This window comes from Salvelinus sp. IW2-2015, linkage group LG7, assembly GCF_002910315.2.
Source record: "Salvelinus sp. IW2-2015 linkage group LG7, ASM291031v2, whole genome shotgun sequence".
Classification (NCBI taxonomy): Eukaryota; Metazoa; Chordata; class Actinopteri; order Salmoniformes; family Salmonidae; genus Salvelinus; species Salvelinus sp. IW2-2015.
This window is the reverse complement of record NC_036847.1, coordinates 29,205,765-29,227,912: the sequence shown is the minus strand read 5'-3', so window position 1 is coordinate 29,227,912 and position 22,148 is coordinate 29,205,765. Positions and strand designations below refer to the sequence as shown.

Here is a 22,148-nt window from a genome sequence, read left to right as displayed (position 1 = left end):
ATCTACACACAATACCCCATAATGACAAAGTGAAAACAGATTTGTAGAAGAAATGTATTTACATAAGTATTCAGACACTTTGCTAGGAGACTCAAAATTGAGCTCAGGTGCATTGTTTCCATTGATTATCCTTGATGTTTCTACAACTGGATTGGAGTCCACCTGTGGTAAATTCAATTGATTAGACATGATTTGGAAAGGCACATACCTGTCTATATAAGTCCAACAGTTGACAGTGCATGTCAGAGCAAAAACCAAGACATGAGGTCGAAAGAATTGTCTGTAGAGCTCCAAGACAGGATTGTGTCGAGGCACAGATCTGGGGAAGGGTACCAAAACATTTCTGCAGCATTGACGGTCCCAAAGAACACAGTGGCCTCCATCATTCTTAAAATGGAAGAAGTTTGAAAACATCAAGACTCTTCCTAGAGATGGCCGCCCGGCAAAACTGAAAAATTGAGGGAGAAGGGCCTTGGTCAGGGAGGTGACCAAGAACCCGATGGTGACTCGGACAGAGCACCAGAGTTCCTCTGTGGAGATGGGAGAACCTTCCAGAAGGACAACCACGTCTGCAGCACTCCACCAATCAGGCCTTTATGGTAGAATGGCCAGACGGAAGCCACTCCTCATTAAAAGGTACATGACAGCCCGCTTGGAGTTTGCCAAAAGGCACCTAAAGGACTCTAACCATGAGAAACAAGATTCTCTGGTCTGATGAAACCAAGATTGATCTCTTTGGCCTGAATGCAAAGGCTCACGTCTGGAGGAAACCTGACACCATCTCTATGGTGGAGGCAGCATCATGCTTTGGGGATGTTTTTCAGCACCAGGGACTGGGAGACTAGTCAGGATCGAGGGAAAGATGAACGGAGCAAAGTACAGAGATCCTTGACAAAAACCTGCTCCCGAGCGCTCAGAACCTCAGACTGGGGCGAATGTTCACCTTCCTAGAGGACAACGACCCTAAGCACACAGCCAAGACAACGCAGGAGTGGCTTTGGGACAAGTCTCAATGTCCTTGAGTGGCCCAGCCAGAGCCCGGACTTGAACACGATTGAACATCTGGAGACCTGAAAATAGCTGTGCAGCAATGCTCCCCATCCAACCCTACAGAGCTTGAGAGGATCTGCAAAGAATGGGAAAAACTCACCAAATACACGTATGCCAAGCTTGTAGCGTCATACCCAAGAAGACTCGAGGCTGTAATCGCTGCCAAAGGTGCTTTAACAACGTGAAGGGATTGAATACTTTTGTAAATACATTTTCAAAAATGTCTAAAAATCTGTTATGGGGTATTGTGTGTAAATTAACAAGGAAAAAATATATTTCAGAATAAGGCTGAAACATAAAATGTGGAAAAAGAGTAGGGGTCTGAATACTTTCCAAATGACAACCAGGTGAGGGGAGTTACTTACTAATCAGTGACCTTAATTCATCAATCAAGTTGGAAGAGCGAAAAACCAGCAGATTCTCTGCCCTCCGTGGAATGAGTGACATGTGATGTACATGAAGAGTCCACTTGAAACATCTTGCTGCAATTTAGGATTTGAAGGTTTGCAGAGAAGTGGGTTCTAGTGATTGTACTTTTATTCACTTCTCATGTGCCACACTAGCAGGTCTTAATTGTCCTGTTCTAGACAAACACAGCTTTAAGAGGTTTTTTGGTTTTTTGGTTTGAGGTTTTTGAACTTGGTGCTTTTTTTAAATAAAAAATGTTTTTGTCCATGTGCTTTTTATTACTTTGTGTATGTACAGTACACCTTTCCAAACAGAGGCATATACACAATACTTGATTTATTTCTAAAAAAGATTGATCGAGGAACAAAAGGTACAAAATGTATATTAAATACATTATCCAAGAAACTGTATGTACAATGTTGAAAATATCCTGACAAAAGCCCTAAACAGTTTTTTTTGCTTTGCATATTTAAACAAAATAGACTAAACGTCAAGTTACAATTTAGTCTTGAAACTATAGGACTCTTGATCAAGGAAGCATCACTGCAGCTTATCTGTTTTGGGGTCCAATTACCAATGAAGATATTAGTGTCACCTCAAGTATGGGGCTCCCGAGTGGCACAAGGCACTACATCTCAGTGCTAGAGTCGTCACTAGACACCCTGGTTCGAATCCAGGCTGTATCACGTCCGGCCGTGATTGAGAGTCCCATAGGGCGGCGCACAATTTGGCCCAGCATCGTAAATATGAATTTATTCTTAAATAAATGTAAAATAAAAAAGTACAATACAATAGCAACTTTACAAATTATACTCTGAGGTAATGGTACACATACCGTAATCAGTTGCATATTTTCAATTTAGCTCAAAACAATCAAATGTGTGTGTCCAGATATAAATAAAATAATGTCACTGCTTCAGATCAGAACACCAAACTTTCTTTAAGCTGTACTTAAGTAGTTTACAAAAATATCAGTGACAAAATACTGGTTGGTCCAACTTCACTAGACAGAAGTTCTGATGAGTATGATTTGTTATTGAAAACACCAATTCAAACTTTGCTGGATGATAGAAAATGACCCCAGACTTCCCAACTTGTGAAAGTGGATGACAACATAAAACACTGAGATGAGGTAGTGCTTTGCTTTTCTATTCCATTCCTCCTTTCAAGCTCAAGACCAAATAAGCAAACCCTTAGAGATGGCAGAGTCAGATCCTCCACTGGATTGGACTTGTGTGGGGGGGACCTCAGAGCTCCACCTGACTAAGGTCATAGGTCCCTGTTCTGAGTCTCTTCCCATCTAGGAGCGGACAGCTGAATCCTCCTCCAGTTTAACAGCCACAGCGTCTTAGGCACCATCATCATTGCAGGCACCTCCCCTTGAGCAAACTGTAGCTATCAGTTCAAATCTCTCCACGATTTCATCACAACAGCTTCCGATTCAATACCTCCCAGACCATGCGTCTCCTGAAGTAGGGCATGTGTTTCTGTCAATTGGAGGGAAGGGAAATATTGAGTTAGTTACTCATAGTCAAGTCATTGGATTGTAGGACATTTCCTGTACTGGCAGGACTGCTCATGCTTACCGTAACACTTSCATTACACCCAGAGTCTCCAACAAGTCTCATATAGTGACCGGCCATCGCTTCACATTTGAGCAAATAAACGTCAGTCTTACAAGTGCCGGGTGTAAAATGATGCGTGCCCGCTTTAGGCCAGTCTGCTCCAGTAGAATCTACCTCACGCTAAATTATTGATCCGTGCTTGTCAAAACGCAAGTCTGTCCATGTAACCAGTGAAAAATACTAATCAATTCATCCCGTTTGAAACAGATGCAGTGCATTCCATATGCAACCAGTGTTCTGAATATCAAACAGGGATATTGGTGATAGAACATTCGATGAGTCAGAAAACTGAATCATAACAGGGTGACCCGGGCTTTGCACACAGACTGTATTAAACACTGGCCTCCAATACAAGCCTGTCTCCAACAGACACAGGGGCAGCTTGGCGGTTGAATCAGAAACTCCCGGGATATTTATTGAAGTTTTACAGTACTTACTTGTGTGAATGTGATTGGCTTGTCTTTGGTGACGTACTCTGCATATTTACATGTGAACATTCCACAGTCATTTCCGTTCATCTGCTGAGGAATCTCCTAATGGGAGAAATATTTTGGAGATAAATGTTAAAAGATGGCAACATCAGTCAGTGATGTGTTAACTCAACATTCGTTAACAGATCCCTGTTAGATATATAACACTCACATGGCGTTTCTTGCTCTGCACAGTCCATTCTGCGGTATCCAGGTCTTTGCCCTTCTTGTCCTTGCTTTCCTGCTGCAGGTATTGCAGCAGTATCCTGCAGGCTTCGTCATTGTTCCCTCCCATTGAATCAAAGTATGTGATACTCTTCTTACGGAGATCCACTACCTGAGAAGAGAAGGGTGTTAGTGTGATTCATACTACAGGGCCCAACTGAACCGCACTGTCCTGGCTCTGATATTTTGTTTTGACACCGTCCTTTCCAGAAAGGTTCCAGGCCAGCCCAGTACAGCTCGGCTCTTTAGATGGAATCAGGCATTGCTGACTGGAGGAGAGTTGCAGTATAATAGTTAGTTATAACAGGGTTGCTGTTCAGTACTCACAGAGAGGCACCAATGCACCCCCAGGTGGACAGGCACCAGTATGACATCCATTGAGAAGATGTCCATCTTTTTGGTCCAACGGCGTACGGCAGAGTAGCCTGCACTGCGTAGCTTGGGGAAGAAGAAGGTGTTGAAGGTGTGGACCGTCGGCAGGCTGGGATCCTTACTGCGCTCCACCAGCAGGTTCATGTAGAAGTTGATCACCTGCAGAGTAAAAGGAGAGGCAACGGATGAAGAAAATACAACATAGGTAGACCACTACCGCGTACACATCCTGTCCAGTACACTACCGCGTACACATCCTGTCCAGTACACTACCGCGTACACATCCTGTCCAGTACACTACTGTGTACACTACTGTAAATATCCTGTCCAGTACACTACTGCAGTGGTTCTCAACTGGTTTTTCCTCGGGACCCAAATTGAACCAGGTTCTCTCAGTCACGACCCAACTCACATTTAGAAAAATATTCACCAAAATACAATCTGGAAAACAATTTAATGCTATATTGATAGTAAATGTATAAATTATATGACAAGGGAACTTTTTCATTGTCAATAATACAATTTTGCCCATATACTTGATGATGTTAAACTCACTGGCTTGAGACCACAAAATCACCATACATAGTGCTGCTAATCTCTCTATATTGAAAATATTAAATACATCAGGAGGTTCAAATATTTTAAATATAAGTTCATTATCATTTCTACACACTTTCTACCTGGTTTAAGTCGTTTTCATAAAAACAAACAATTTTACGCAGACACTTGCGACCCACTGGTTGAAATTGGCTGCTCTACACACCTGTCCAGCACACTATAGACTTGACCGATTAAATCAGGGCCGATTTCAAGTTTTCGTAACAAAATCRGTAATCGGCATTTTTGGAGGCCGATTACATTGCATTCCACGAGGAGACTGCGTGGCAGGCTGACTACCTGTTACGCGAGTGCAGCAAGGAGCCAATGTAAGTTGCTAGCTAGCATTAAACTTATCTTATAAAAAACAATCAATCTTCACATAATCATTAGTTAACCTAGTAATATCATCAACCATGTGTAGTTAACTAGCTTGTCCTGCGTTGCATATAATCAATGTGGTGCCTGTTAATTTATCATCGAATCACAGCCTACTTCGCCAAACGGGTGATGATTTAACAAAAGCGCATTCGCGAAAAAAAGCACTGTCGTTGCACCAATGTACCTAACCATAAACATCAATGCCTTTCTTAAAATCAATACACAGAAGTATATATTTTTTAACCTGGCTCGTTGCAAACTAATTTGCAGGAATTTTGCATAATTATGACATAACATTGAAGGTTGTGCAATGTAACAGGAATATTTAGACTTATGGTTGCCACCCGTTWGATAAAATACAGAAAGGTTCTGTATTTCACTGAAAGAATAAACGTTTTGTTTTCGAAATGATAGTTTCCGGATTTGACCATATTAATGACCAAAGGCTCGTATTTCTGTGTTTATTATATTATAATTAAGTCTATGATTTGACATTTGATAGAGCAGTCTGACTGAGCGGTGGTAGGCAGCAGCAGTCTCGTAAGCATTCATTCAAACTTTACTGCGTTTGCCAGCAGCTCTTAGCAATGCTTGATTCACTGCGCTGTTTATGACTTCAAGCCTATCAACTCCCAAGATTAGGCTGGCAATACTAAAGTGCCTATTAGAACATCCAACAGTCAAAGGAATACGAAATACAAATGGTAGAGAGAGAAATAGTCGACGCGTCATAATTCCTATAATAACTACAACCTAAAACTTCTTAACTGGGAATATTGAACCACCAGCTTTCATATGTTCTGAGCAAGGATCTTAAACGGTAGCTTTATTACATGGCACATATTGCACTTTTACTTTCTTCTCCAACACTGTGTTTTTACATTATTTAAACCAAATTGAGCATGTTTCATTATTTATTTGAGACTAAATAGATTTTATGTATTATATTAAGGTAAAATAAAGTGTACATTGTTTATTCAGTATTGTTGTAATTGTCATTATTACACATACATACATACAGTTGAAGTTGGAAGTTYATATACACTTAGGTTGGAGTCATTAAAACTCGTTTTTCAACCACTCCACAGATTTCTTGTAAACAAACTATAGTTTTGGCAAGTCCGATAGGACATCTACTTTGTGCATGACAAGTAATTTTTCCAACAATTGTTTACAAATAGATTATTTCACTTATAAAATCACTGTATCACAATTCCAGTGGGTCAGAAGTTTACATACACTAAGTTGACTGTGCCTTTAAACAGCTTGGAAAAAGCTTCTGATAGGCTAATTGACATAATTTGAGTCAATTGGAGGTGTACCTGTGGCTGTATTTCAAGGCCTACCTTCAAACTCAGTGTCTCTTTGCTTGACATCATGGGAAAATAAAAGAAATCAGCCAAGACCTCAGAAATGATTTTGTAGACCTCCACAAGTCTGGTTCATCCTTGGGCGCAATTTCCAAACGCCTGAAGGTACCACGTTCATCTGTACAAACAATAGTGCGCAAGCATAAACACCATGGGACCACGCAGCCATCATACCGCTCAGGAAGGAGACGACTTCTGTTTCCTAGAGATGAACGTACTTTGGTGCAAAAAGCGCAAATCAATCCCAGAGCAACAGCAAAGGACCTTGTGAAGATGCTGGAGGAAACAGGTACAAAATATCTATATCCACAGTAAAACAAGTCCTATATCGACATAACCTGAAATGCCGCTCAGCAAGGATGAAGCCACTGCTCCAAAACCAACATAAAAAAGCCAGACTACGGTTTGCAACTGCACATAGGGACAAAGGAGGCCTACAAACCTGACTCAGTTACACCAGCTCTGTCAGGAGGAACGGGCCAAAATTCACCCAAATTATTGTGGGAGGCTTCCGAAACATTTGACCCAAGTTAACCTCTTGGGTAGGGGGCAGTATTTTCACCTCCGGATGAGGATAGGATATGCATATAATTGGTAGATTTGGATTGAAAACACTCTAAAGTTTCTAAAACTGTTAAAATAATGTCTGTGAGTATAACAGAACTGATATGGCAGGCGAAACCCCGAGGACAATCCATCCAGGGGATTTTTTTTTTGAGGTCATAGGATTTTCCATTTGTTTCTATGGGATACCCTTATTATTAGGAACCTGGTTCGAGTTCCTATGGCTTCCACTAGATGTCAACAGTCTTTAGAAATTGTTCGATGTTTTTCTTTTGAGAAATTAAGAAGTAGTGCTATTCATTGTAAGTGTCACTCCAGGTGGACTCTACTGTTTTGATGCACGTCAACTGGAGCACGTTTATTCCGTCTTAAATTTTATAGATTATTTACGTTTTAGGGTACCTGAGGTTGGATTAGGAATGTTGTTTGAAATGTTTGGACCAAGTTTACAGGTAACTTATTAGATACTTTGTAGGCATGTTGGGTGAGTTGAAACCGGTGTATTTCTGAATCAAAAACGCRCCAAATAAATTGACATTTTGGGTATAAAGAAGGACATTATCGAACTAAAATGACCATTTGTGATGTTTCTGGGACATTGGAGTGCCAACAGAAGAAGATCTTCAAAGGTAAGGCATGAATTATATCGCTATTTCTGACTTTTACGGCGCACCTGCCTGGTTGAAATATGATTTTCATGTGTTTGTATGTGGGCGCTGTCCTCAGATAATCACATGGTTTGCTTTCTCCATAAAGCATTTTTGAAATCTGACACAGCGGCTGGATTAACAAGAAGTTAAGCTTTATTTTGATGTATAACACATATTTTCAAGAATGTTAAATATTCGAATTTGGTATTTTGAATTTCGCGCTCTGCAATTTCACCGGATGTTGGCCAGGTGGTACGCTACCGTCCCACCTGCCCATAAGAAGTTAAACAATTTAAAAGACAATGCTACCAAATACTAATTGAGTGTATGTAAACTTCTGACCCACTGGGGATGTGATGAAAGAAATAAAAGCTGAAATAAATCATTCTCTGCTATTATTCTGACATTTCACATTCTTAAAATCAAGTGGTGATCCTAACTGACCTAAAACAGGGAATTTTTACCAGGATTAAATGTCAGGAATTGTGAAAAACTGAGTTTAAATGTATTTGGCTAAGGTGTATGTAAACTTCCGACTTCAACTGTATGCATACATACACAAAAAAATAAATTGGCAGATTAATCGGTATTGGCTTTTTTTAGTCCTTCAAAAATCGGTATCGGAGTTGAAAAATCAGAAATCGGTCGATCCTCTACTATAGACACCTGTCCAGTACACTATAGACACCTGTCCAGTACACTATAGACACCTGTCCAGTACACTATAGACACCTGTCCAGTACACTATAGACACCTGTCCAGTACACTCAGTTGTCACTCACACCCACACTAAATAAAAACAACTCACATTAGGCACAGAAAAATGAGCAGGCAGCAGCATGACAAACAGAAACAGCGTGATGAGCTCTCACCTCATCGTTGAGCCAGTTGAGGTGGCTGAGGGTCTGGAGGTCTTTGCGTGTGATGGTGAGTCTGAAGCCTTCACTCAGCACCTCGTCCTGGCTGCCTACCGTCAGCGCCCGGCCCACCTCCCCCTCCATATCCTGGATGGCACGGACACACAAACAAGACGGCCCAGCTAAAGGCTAAATGGCATATATCACTCCTCACCTCTCCACCTGATAGCCGATGTGTGGTGAGCGTTCTGGCACAGAAATGGTCACTGTGGTGGATGAGGTGAGTTTTCCCCTGCTATGTAAAAAGCTTTGAGTACCAGTATCCAGGCTGTATCAATTGGCCCAGTGTCGTCCGGGTTTGAACATCATCGTAAATAAGAATTTGTTCTTAACTGACTTGCCTCGTTAAATTAAATAAAAAGTGCTATATAAATCCAATCTATTATTATTATTATTATATACATTCCTGATGCACACAGTGATCAAATCAATTTGATTTATTTAAACTGCATTTAAAACACCTCAATGTACTTAACAATAATGCATTTTATTGGCAATGATTTTTCTCACAATAGGCACAATAGACAAAACTAAAAGACAGTGAATGTACCTCAGTGAGCTCGGGGAACTCTGGTTTCTCCTCTGTGGGTTTGGGTTCCTCTATGAAGGGAGCCAGAGGAACCTCCTTCTCCAGAGGGACTCTAACATGCAGCTCCACAGCCCTGTGGCCCAGCTGGCTGTCATTTGTTATACGCTGGACCACCAGACCACAGCAGAAGAGGGTTAGGTTAAGAGCTACCGCCGCAGAGGGGAATGTTTATTTCAGAGTGGTAAAAGAGCATCTCATTTCATATTCTTATGCAATGATGAATAAAGCCTAAATTAAGAACTTATTTATGTGGACCTGCGGTATGTGTAGGACTATGTATTGAAATGACGGCTGACATCACACCAATGAGGAGGACAGAGAAAGTACCTGTCGCAGCAGCTGAGCAGCTAGGGCCTCCTGCCCCTCTATCTGCCTCCGTCTCTCCCGGGCACGGAAGTCGTACATGTTAGTCCTGGGAAACAGACACACAAATTGACTTGAGGAAAGGACTTCTGTAATGGGTAAGAAGGTTTCATTTTTATTTCTGCGTAGCATCTAGTATGCACATGGCGATATACAGCTAACTATGAATCTACCAARAAACAAAAACAGTACCAATCATGAATGTAAGGAATCAGGGGACTTACAATTCTTTGATCCAGAGCTCAGCTTGGAAGCATGGTACACTGCAGAGACAGAGATAGAAAGTAACCAGGTTAGATGGGGACAACAAAGCACATAACAAAACACCCACAACAGAACCAAAAACAACCTATTCAAAATGCTTACCTTGAACTGTTTGGGGTTTTGCCCTTCTGCTCTTTCACAATGATTACGGAGTCCCCATCATGAGCTGTACAGAAGAAGACAAGAGGTGACCACAACTACATGATGGTGAGGAGAGACAAACAGGTAGGCTTTAATGGAAACATGACGCRTAACACTAATTGGTTCTACAGCATCCAACCATCAATTCAATAAACGTTATTCATTCCCTACGAGCAATTGAAAGGAATGAATTAAGTTTATATCAATTGAATTGAATCACCTTGGAGGAATTGAAAAATTATTGTCTCATGCATTACCTGATGATTGTGAGTCCTGAGAAGAGGTGTCCAGTATGGTAACTGGGGAAGGGACAGATTGTACTGGCTCTGGTCCCCTGGGGCTGAGGTCTGAGTCAGAGGCCCATGGCTGGTTCCCTGCCCCACTGGAAGAGCCCTCCCCTGGGCTGGGGACGTTGCTGTACCCCTGGCTGGACTCTGGACGGGGGCTTGGGGGTCCACTGGGGCCTCGTGAGGCATCTCCTGACCCGGCAGGGGACGAACACTGGAGCAGACGTCTGTTGGTATTCAGGAAGCTGGTGCTGAGAGTGAGTGAGTGAGGGCGAGAGACGGACGCAGGTCAGAACTAAGGGAAAGGGGAGGAGAATACTAGAATGGAGCACCAGTACACAAAAATGTATGGACTAAATGTAGGATTATAAACCCCAAGGAGAAGTAGAAAACATGTGCACTTGCATCAACTTGCCAGTACATGTCATTGAGCATGACTAAAGAAACTCAAACAGGAAATAACCATGCTAAGGTCTATTCAACGCTGGTCTGACCAATCGGAATCCATGCTTCAAGATTGTTTTGATCACGCGGACTGGGATACGTTCCGGGTAGCCTCGGATAACATTGATGTATACACGGACACGGTGACTGAGTTCATCAGGAAGTTGATCCCACGGGGACTATTAAAACCTGCCCAAACCAGAAACAGTCGATAGATGGCAGCATTCGCGCAAAACTGGAAGCTCGAACCACTTCAGTACAGTACAAAACTTCAGTACAGAGACAAAGTGGAGTCGCAATTCAACAGTTCAGTCACAAGACAAAGGGAAAACCAGCCATGTCACGGACACCAATGTCTTGCTCCCAGACAAGCTAAACACCTTCCTCGCCCACTTTGAGCATAACACAACACCATTGACGCGGCCCGGTGAACAAGTGCCCCAGAGGACTGTGGGCGCTTGTTCTCCGTGGCTGACGTGAGTAAGACAGTTAAGCGTTTTAACCCTCGCAAGGTTGCCGGCCCAGACGGTATTGCTAGCCGCGTCCTCAGAGCATGCGCAGACCAGCAGGCTGGTGTGTTTACGGACTTATTCAATCTCTCCCTATACCAGTCTGCTGTCCCCACTTGCTTCAAGATGTCCACCATTGTTCCTGTACCCAAGAAAGCCAATATAACTGAACTAAATGACCATAGCACTCACTTCTGTCATCATGAAGTGCTTTGAGAGGCTAGTTAAGGATCAAATCACCTTTACCCTACCTTACACCCTAGACCCACTTAAATTTGCTTACCGCCCCAATATATCCACAAGACTATGCAATCGCCATCACACTGCCCTATCCCATCTGGACAAGAGGAATACCTATGTAAGAATGCTGTTCATTCACTACAGCTCAGCCTTCAACACCATAGTACCCTTCAAGCTCATCATCAAGCTCGGGGCCCTGGGTCTGAACCCCGCCCTGTGCAACTGGATCCTGGACTTCTTGACAGGCCCCCCCCCCCCAGGTGTTAAAGGTAGGAAACAACATCTCCACTTCGCTGATCCTCAACACTGGGGCCCCACAAGGGTGCATACTCAGCCCCCTCCTGTACTCCCTGTTCACCCACGACTGCGTGGCCACACACACCCCAACTCAAATCATCAAGTTTGCAGACAACCATAGCAGGCCATAGCAGGGTGCGTTCTCAGCCCTCTCCCGTACTCCCTGTTTACCCATGACTGCATGGCCATGCACGCCTCCAACTCAATCATCAAGTTTGCAGACGACACTACAGTGGTAGGCTTGATTACCAACAACGACGAGACGGCCTACAGGGAGGAGGTGAGGGCCCTTGGAGTGTGGTGTCAGGAAAATAATCTCACACTCAACGTCAACAAAACACATGATCGTGAACTTCAGGAAACAGCAGCGGGAGCACCCCCCTATCCACATCGACAGGACAGTAGTTGTTATGGGTGTAAGATGGCACAGTGATGCCATCTGTTGGTAAATGTTCATTACTGCAACTCGTGTATTTATACCGGGGTGCTTGAGATACYCGGAAGTGTCATGATGTACAGAACAAGGCTGGTTACTCGCATGAATGTCTCTGTCTCGTCATTTAACATTCGAACATGGTGTCAGAAGAGGGATCACTAACCCTGCTTTCCGCAAATTAGAGTAACCTGTTCTGGTTTACCAAACAATTGTTTATTTGAGTAAAATTTCGCCGGAATTGGATTAAGCTAGAGTGAGTTTGCTAGTTAGCTTCAGTGTTAGCACCGGTTAGACATGGCAGCGAACATTCCCCCTCCCGCCGTTATGAAGCTCAGCGGGGATTGGAGCACGAACTGGGATACGTTTAGAGGTGAATGGGAAGACTATGCGCTAGCAACGGGACTTCTRGAAAAGGACGAAGAGGTAGTGGCTGCCACTTTGAGGACTATAATGGGAACTGAATGCCGACACGTATACAAACACAACCTGAACCTAACAGCAGCTCAGCAAGGTAACGCTATAACTATTCTTGATGCTCTTGAACATTACTTTAAGCCAGCAAAGAACGTCATCTACGAGCGTTATGTTTTCGGTTGTTGCAAACAGGAGAACGGGGAATCCATTGACAGTTTTGTCACTAGGTTAAGGGAAAAGGCAGCTACATGTGACTATGGGGCTTTAAGAGATGAACTGATCAGAGATAAGATTGTGCTTGGCATAACTGATGAGGGCACCCGCAGACGTTTGCTGAGAGAACRTGACCTGAYGCTKGTCTTGGCAGTGGAGACATGCCGTGCAGCAGAGCTTACTGATATACGGATAAGGTCCATGGAGCTAGAAAGGCAACATATGGACAATGTCAATGCTACATTCAGGCAGCCAGTAAAGAAATTCCCCTTTGCTASAGCTAATGCTAATACTACAGCCAACTCTGCAGTAGACAACCCCAAGACATGCCGATATTGTGGCATTTCTCATGGACAAGGAAAAGAACACTGCCCAGCCTATGGAAAAATATGCAATTCCTGTGGTACAGCTAATCACTTTGCAAGGGTCTGCATGAAAAGCAAGAGAAAGGAGGGTAAGGTGCACTCCATTGAAACAAACACAGATGAAGGGAACAACAGCACAGAGGATGTTTATGCTAGTGAGTGCATAGGGGCAGTGAAGGCAAAAGGAAAAAGTGGTTTGTCACTCTGCTACTTAATAATAAACCACAGCAATGCCAGATAGATTCAGGGGCCACATGCAACGTTATGAGCCTTAAAGATAAAAGGAGGCTCGCGCCCAGAGACAATCTCACACAGAGTAGCACCAAGCTAAAACTGTATTCAGGCCAGKTCATGACCTCTTTAGGCCTGTTTGTGACAGAGTGTGTTTTACGTGGCCAGAAACACACCCTTGAGTTTGAAATAGTTGAGGCTAGTCAACAGMCATTRMTGTCAGGTTCTACATGYGAGCGCCTTGGGCTTATTAACTTCACCATCCCAGCTGATCTTAACATTATAGACAAAGTCCAGGCTGGGCCCCTGAGCAAGGAGACACTCCTAAGCAAGTACCATGATGTCTTCAAACGCACAGGTTCGAGGTCAGGTTCCCGGGGAATCCACTTTGAGTTGGAGCAGCAATCCAGCCTGTCCAGTGTGCACCCGCAATGTACCAGTGCATGACAGCTACGAAGGCTCGCTTGACAATACGAAGCAGATGGCCCATGATATCTCACTGAGCTACAGACTGGATAAGTAATATGGTTATCATCAAGAAACCAGACAAGCTACGGATATGCATTGATCCTAAAACCTCACCGGGCTCTGCGACATTCACATTACATTATGCCAGTTGGAGGATGTTCTTTACAGTCTCCATAGCAGAGTCTTCACGCTCGTGGCTAGAGATGCCTTCCTGCAGTGAAAGCCAGACGAGCCAGAGCTATATGACCACTTTGGACCACTGGGGCAGGAAGAGGTGGTTGAAGCTTCGTTTGGTGCTCGTGCTCCAGAGGTGTATCAGCGGAAACAGCACGAGCTGTTGATGGGACTCAGTGGCGTGGAACCTATAGCAGATGACTCCTCGTAGTGGGCTGTGGGGACAGTGATGAGGAGCAGAATGTGACATGACGCAAGCTCTGGCCTGATGGTCAGATGCAGACAGGTCAAGCTAAGGCTAAGCTAAAAAAGCTTCCTACCGCGACTCTCTGAAGTGTGTGAGCCACTAAGAGGCTCATGGACAAGGACGCCATCTGGCATTGGTCCCAAAAATGACGCAGCGGTGAGGAAATAAAAGAACTGGTCCCCAGACACCTGTACTGCGTATACAATGTGTCAAAACCTGTCACGATTCAGAGTGACTCAAGCCAGTAAGGATTGGCTGTTGCCATGCAGGAGAGCCAGCCTGTGGCATTCGCCTTAGGGACTCACACCAACAGGCAGAATATGCCAATAGAGAAGGAGTGCTGCATTGTGTTTGCATGCCAACGCTTTCCCACACTCTGTAGGCGCGCGACAAATATTACGCAGAGACAGATACAGCCCTTAGCTATATTACAGCCTTTCTGAATGCCCAAAAGACTGCAGAGCATGCTACTGGCCCTACAAAACTACAACCTTAGAGTGTGTATAAGCCCAGGGAGAGATGTTGTGAGTGACAGTCCAGCAGGGCTACTGATAGGCATTCACACCCTCAGTAGCCATGAAAACAACGCAGTGTGCAGCTACAAACAGAGCAAGTGTGGATGTGAACCATAACAGGCTGACTACCTCAATGTTACGGACCAGCGTATACAAATCAGACAGCACACAGACAGGGACGGACAACTCCAGGCATTGAGGTCTGTGATTATGATGGCTGGCCCGACTGCAGGAAGAAACTGCTTTAGCCGTCAGAAATATTGGCCAGTCAAAGAGGAGCTCAGTGTTCAAAACGGGAGTAATATTCATGTGTCAGAGAGTCGTTATTCCCGGTCTCTGCGCCATGAGATGTTGGCGCGTGCTGTCAAGTCACATAGGAGGTGAGGCCTGTTACAGACAAGCACGTGACACACCTGTATTGGCCAGGAATGCAGAGTGAAATCAAAGACTATGTCAGTAAATGTTCCATCTGCAATGATATGCCATTGAGCAACAGAGAGAGACGATGATGTCCCAAGCAGCTACGATGCGCCCTGGCAGATAGTAAGCCTAGATCTCTTCCAGCACAGTGGCAAAGACTTTCTGCTGGTAGTCGATCATTACTCAGACTTTTGGGAGATTGACCTCTCCCCGCTCTCAGCAGAGACAACGATCAAACGCTGCAGGAGGCTTTTTGCGCGTATGGCCAGCAGATAGGGTAATTAGACAATGGACCCAATTCTCCGGAGCTGAGTTCGAAAATTTGCTGCAGGATGGGAATTGAGCACGTCACTTCATCACCACGATACTCCAAAAGCTAATGGGAAGGCGGAGTCCGCAGTAAAAATCGCAAAACTCTGCAAAAAGGCTCCGAGAGGCAAAGATGCCGGAAAGCAATCTGCAGTGGCGCAATACCCGACGAAGGCATGGATGCAGCCCGGCCCAGCGCCTCATGGCACGGCGCTTAAAGCAGCTTCTCAGTAGCCACACTCTCCTGGAGCCTGTGTTGTGACTGACGTGCTGGTGAAGCTACGTCACAGAAGACAGGTCTCCAAGTTCATCTACGACAAATCAGCAAAAGACTTACCTGAGCTCAGGGTGGGTGAAACGGTGCAATGAAGCCACTACAGGGGACCGGACGGGCTCTGGAGAGATCCTGTGTAAGAAAGTGGCACCACAGGTCCTACTTGTCGAAGTGAATGGATCACTGTACGTCGTCAACAGGGTTGACCTTCGGAATGCTGGCAGCACTCCAGAACCCTGGATGGTCAAGGGGTGATGAAAAAGAGTGGAATCCAGCAATGGGGCCTAGGCACTGGCGAGAGAGGCGTGATACAGGTAGTCACATGGGCTGAGGACTGGCGAAGAGCCAGGTGATCACAGGTCAAGTCACATGGGCCTGAGGCACTGGCGAAGAGCCAGGTGATCACAGGTCAAGTCACATGGGGCCGAGGCACTGGGCGAAGAGCCAGGTGATCAAGGTCAAGTCACATGGTGAGCACTGGGCGAAGAGCCAGGTGATCACAGGTCAAGTCACATGGGGCCTGAGGCACTGGGCGAAGAGCCAGGTGATCACAGGTCGGCTGCTCCCTCGCCCATCAATACTCCCCTTARACAGTCAGGTGACATGCCTGTGCGGGAACCCGCAGTCCTCGCAGACAAGCCCCCTGTCTTTTCACGCTACGTGCGTTTGTCTCAGCCACCAAAAACACTTAATCTGTAGGTTGCCCATCAGGGTTGACAGAAAGAGATAAAAAAAATGTTTTAAGTTGTTACCTGAAAAAAATWATAATAATAAYAAATACTAAACTGTTCATGTTGGAAATTATTACTAGGTTTGTTTTGTTAATGAATTGACACCTGTCCTATTTTATTAAAGGGAAGATGTTATGGGTGTAAGATGGCACAGTGATGCCATCTGTTGGTAAATGTTCATTACTGCAACTCGTGTATTTATACCGGGGTGCTTGAGATACCCGGAAGTGTCATGATGTACAGAACAAGGCTGGTTACTCGCATGAATGTCTCTGTCTCGTCATTTAACATTCGAACAGTAGTGGAGAAGGTGGAAAGTTAAGTTCCTCGGCGTACACATCACGGACAAACTGAAATGGTCCACCCACACAGACAGCGTGGTGAAGAAGGCGCAACAGCACCTCTTCAACCTCAGGAGGCTGAAGAAATTTGGCTCGTCACCAAAAACACTCAAACTTTTACAGATGCACAATCGAGAGCATCCTGTTGGGCTGTATCACCGCCTGGTACGGCAACTGCTCTGCCCACAACCGTAAGGCTCTCCAGAGGGACAACGCATCACCGGGGGCAAACTACCTGCCCTCCAGGACACCTACACCACCCGATGTCACAGAAAGGCCAAAAAGATCATCAAGGACAACAACCACCGGAGCCACTGTCTGTTCACATCGCTACCATCCAGAAGGCGAGGTCAGTACAGGTGTATCCTCCCGTCATCCAGCTGGYTTAGTACGGAGCGTGAGGAGTGTCACCCCTTCTCTATTGGCGCTGTGATTTTGTCGCCTGTCAATCTGGAGATGTCGTTATAATAGCAGTCCGAAACTGGAAGCAAATTAAAGTCCACTTTGATCTTAGACCAATATCATTCATGCTCCCTGTTGCGAGGAATCYCTCCTTTGCCACCGCTAACCTTGATAACACCTTTGAGCGACAGGGAGAGCTAGCGATGAATACCATAGAGGAACTATATATAGAGGGACCTTTGCCTCCTTTCAGTTGCTGAAGGAAACTTAGAATCTTCCCAGAAGTAACTTTTTCAGATACCTACAAATTAGAGACTATGTTAGAAAACACCTCCCAACATTTGGGAATGCTAAACMTTCCATGTTTGACGGACGCATAAAAATATGCCCCACCTCAGACAAACTRACATCTCGTCTATATCTCGCTCTTCAATCTGTTAGCACACCTTCTACAGATGCCATTAAGGCAAAATGGGAGGAAGAACAAGGGACTTACATTTCTGTGGCAGACTGGGAAGATAGCTTGGAGTATATCCACACCTGTTCCATTAACTCCAGACATCGTCTCATACAATTCAAGCTATTACACTATTACAAAACTGCATAGGATATTTCCTGATACATCCCCTATGTGTGATAAATGTCATGCTGCACAGGGTACACTACTCCACTGCTTTGCCCTATGCTCTAGCTTGTATGGTTATTGGTGTGGAATTTTTAGGATCCTCTCTGAAGTTCTGGAGACTTCAATTGACCCAGACCCGCTTCTGATAATCCTGGGAGTGTCTGATTCCCTAAACGGATTAACCAACCCYCAAAAACAACTCATCTCTTAMAGTCTCATTTCGGCAAAAAAAHKWATCTTGYTGTTTTGGAAAARGAGGGAAGCKCCCWCTACCAAATTATGGYTYAGCKAATTGGCAAACACTGTACACTTAGAAAGAATTAGATATATTCTGAACAATAAATGATCAACATTTGATCAAATCTGGCAGCCTTTCCTCTCTTACTTGGACCAGTCGGCGCTGTAAATTTGTACATTTTAACGCACTCTCAATTGTAATATTTTAATCTACCTTTGGGCAGCATGTGCTGGCCCCGGCACCCGAGCAGTTGGGGGGGGGTGACATCTAGCCTCTTTCTACCTGTCCTTGTTCTGTATGTCTTGTTTTGTATTATTTGTTTTGTATCCAGGACTCTGGGTCTTGTTGTTTCTGTCCGCTCTTTCATGTTGAGATAAGAATTGCATACTTGTCTTTTATACCTATACACCATTCTTGTGTGTGTTCAATAACAAAATATTTGAACAAAGTACAGGTTCATCAAAGCTGGGACTGAGAGACTGAAAAACAGCATCTATCTCAAGGCCTCAGATTGTTAAATAGCCATCACTAGCTGGCTACCACCCAGTTACTCAACCCTGCACCTTAGAGGCTGATGCCACATATACATGGAATCACTGGCCACTTTAATAATGCTTTACTCATCTCATATGTATATACTGTATTCTATTTSTACTGTATTTTAGAATATGCCACTCCGACATTGCTCGTCCAAATATTTATACATTTATTAATTCTATTATTTTACTTTTAGATTTGTATATCGTTGTGAGTTGTTAGATATTACTGCACCGTTGGAGCTAGGAACACAAGCATTTCACTACACCCACAACATCATCTGTTAAAAATGTGTATATGTGACCAATAAAGATTGGGTTTGAATTGTCTGTGTAGACTGGGGAAGTGAGAGGAATGTAGTATTGGCTTTGTGGTTGTTGTACTCACAAGTCTCTGTGTGAGCGCGGAAAGCCATGGGAGCTGCCGTTGTGACACGAGGAGGACTGTCCACCTGAGACCATGGCCAGTAGCTGTCTGTACACCTCCTTCTCCTCCTCACGGACAGACTGGAGACACCCAGAGGACCCAACACTATATTATAAATGAGGCTTTTATATGGAAAAGATGCAACATTACATCTTAACCAAACTTCCCTCTGGGGGAAAGTTATTATATTGTATCTATCCAGGTTTATCTTGGCTGACAAAGCAGAATAATAGTAATATAACAAAGTTCATCCAAAACAGCCCAATATCAAAAGTTCAGCAAACGGTGCAGCGAGTGTGATTCATAAAAATACTGGTAGGTGGTATCTGACCTCTTGTGCAGTGCAGCGAGCCCTTGCTCTGAGGAGGCGGTAAGAGGAGCTGCCGTGTGAAGGACTCTGCACCACGCGGATAGGGAAGGTCTTCTCATTCATGCTGGTGATGGAGCCACTTCCTGTACCTAACCCTGCTGAGGTAAACCGCCTGCGGACAGACGGAGATAGAGAATTAAATTAGATTATTGTGAATGGAGCACTATCACGCACAGAAAATAAAGCACTTTTTGAAAATCAAACACTTTCACAACCTTGAAATGGTACGGTTCAAAATCAATCTAATTTGAGGTTTTCAAGCACCCGTACAATGCTTGATTAATTAATAGCAGAATTACTTTTTTCATCAGTGAGAAATGAAGGCCTATATCTATTGACAATATGAGCATACCTATTTGATGTAGGTGTTCTGAAGTGGGTCCTTCCCGGGTGGGGAGAGGGACATGGCTTAGAGGTGCTGCTGGAGGAAGGAGGCTGACTGACAGAGTGCCCATTTGTTTTGGGTGCTTCACGATGTGTAAGAGCCATGCAAACTTGCCGTCTGCAGACCGTCGATCCCATCATCGACTTCTCAATTCTAAAGGACTCTGCAGTGAAGGAGGAAAGAGAGTGTCAAACAACTGTTCCATAGCGACATTTCCAGCCGGCAAAGACATTCTTAGAATAGAGTTTAGAAAATGTACAATAGTCTTGCCTGATTTAGAGCTTTTCCAATTCAGAGTTGAGGGAGCAACAACCGTCCCATCCAGAGGAGTAGAGTTCCTCACCTCGAGGACCTGAAAACACCACCATAAAAACACAGGATATTAATGTTCAATATGAATAAAACAAAGTTCTGGACTGCAGTAAACTGGAGTAATGAATGCGTAGAAATCTACTACTAGGCCCATATTAAAAAAGTATCTTAAGAGAAGGAGTGCTGATCTAGGATCAGGTCCCCCCTCGTAATTATTATGATTTAAAAGTCAAAGCCAATCCAAGATCAGCACACCCTATTCCGAGATGCTTTGCAAATTATGGGCCCTGAAACAGAACTCCAATACCTCAGTTTCTTCCCAGACATGGGAGGGAGGAGGTGCAAAGGTTGAGGGCTCCAGTTGGGGCTTTTCTGGAGGCTCTTCCCCTGGGTGTTCTTCTAGAGGCCCAGGGGAAGCAGGCAGTATGTTCCTCAAGGTAGGGGTCACACTGTTCCGTACCCACAAAGCCACATCGGCGCTATGGCTCTTCACCCCTTCAGCCGTAGTCTTTACAGTATCAACAAGATTCCCTGTAATAGACATAAATGCAGTCTAAGTCAGGGAGCCATGGTTTGTTTATAGATTACAGTATACACAGTGCCAAGAACATGTTAGACAACACAATATATATGCCTATGACTGCATGGCCAAGGCTGAAGCAAAGCTTACCCATCCGGAATTTCTTCACTGCTAGGGCTTGGTCATCATGGTCAACGGCTTCTCCGTCCTCCAAACTTTGAGAAAAAGGGGAAAACACTCAAAATGAGAATAAGCCAGAAACCTAGTCAGTGATGGCGGGTATTGTCATTAGAACTCTCATAGCTAGTTAACTACATTCACTTTAGACAGCGACCTGTTACAATCCACTCCATACATAGCGGTTGTTGAGTATGCAAGTTAGATTGCTCAACAACCCACTTAAACATGTCAGACAATGTGTGCCATACCTGCTAGCATCTCACCACAATTTCTAATGAACTAGACAGCAAATGTACAACTCACACATAACAGACAACTAGTTATGTCAAAAAACAAACTGACTGGTCATCCCTTGTCACCACCAACTGAAACTAAGCTAAATTATCTAACTAACTTACTACACAACAAATATAATAACAGATAGTTAGCTATTGTAGCTAATATTAACCTTAACTTACCAGTTGATAGGTCTTTTTCTCCTGATCGGACGCCGTTGTTGTATTCCGTGTGTGTCAACGTTATCCTGTTGGTCGGGAGCTGACACTCCGTAGCGGAGATTAGCGAAACCCGTTCCAATCCATTCGTAAAATTTATTGAACATGTTTACCTAGAGAAATTTAAAACCTCCCGCCCGCGAAAAAAAGGTATCGCTATGGTTGCTTCCAACCTGCCTGCCAGCGCAGCCAAAAGCACATAAAGCCACCCAACGTCATTCGGCCGGGGCAAGTAAATCGTAGCTAGTTGACCAACACTACTAATCAGGTTACCTTCCCCCTTCCTTCCCTTGAAATGAGTTAGTTATTTAGCTCGCACAGCTAACAAGCTTGAAAGCTGGTTAGCTAAACTAGCTAGCTAACAAGCTGGTTGTATGTGGCTTTAGCTACTAGGATTTTAATCAGCACTTGACTGGGTTTAATCACTAGTACCACATTCTACAATGCAATTGATGTTTCTTAAATAACCCAATGTAATACTTCAAATACAAAAATACGGTGTATAAACTCACTAAATGATAACCTCTCCCGCTTCTTCCTCATTCAAAACCACAACATGGCTGAGCTCGAAGTTCAACCATGAAACGTTTTCATTGGATGAGTAACTCGAGTAGATTAAAGTATTCTGAAACGTGATTGGCTGATTGGAGTACTTTTTTTCTGGCGCTACTTTGATGATGTTCACAGATTTCGACACGCATATTATATTCTACACGGATTTTTCTGTTGTATTCTATTTAGTGTCTGAGATACAAAAA

General features: G+C 44.0%; 1 protein-coding gene across 1 annotated transcript; it reads right to left on the bottom strand.

Moving 5' to 3' along the window:
* Positions 1 to 1,781: 1,781 nt before the first annotated feature.
* LOC111966797 (sentrin-specific protease 1-like) lies at positions 1,782 to 21,963 on the bottom strand. Its single transcript, XM_023991733.2, has 17 exons — positions 21,355 to 21,963; positions 20,867 to 20,931; positions 20,504 to 20,727; positions 20,155 to 20,236; positions 19,852 to 20,047; positions 19,461 to 19,611; positions 19,091 to 19,209; positions 10,244 to 10,524; positions 9,948 to 10,011; positions 9,806 to 9,844; positions 9,546 to 9,630; positions 9,180 to 9,323; positions 8,585 to 8,716; positions 4,106 to 4,309; positions 3,726 to 3,890; positions 3,521 to 3,616; positions 1,782 to 2,945 (listed from the first exon to the last, which is right to left on the bottom strand). The coding sequence occupies exons 1-17, from the start codon at positions 21,495 to 21,497 to the stop codon at positions 2,883 to 2,885; spliced, it is 2,253 nt and encodes a 750-aa protein (XP_023847501.1). The 5' UTR covers positions 21,498 to 21,963; the 3' UTR covers positions 1,782 to 2,882.
* Between the last annotated feature and the right edge of the window lie 185 nt (positions 21,964 to 22,148).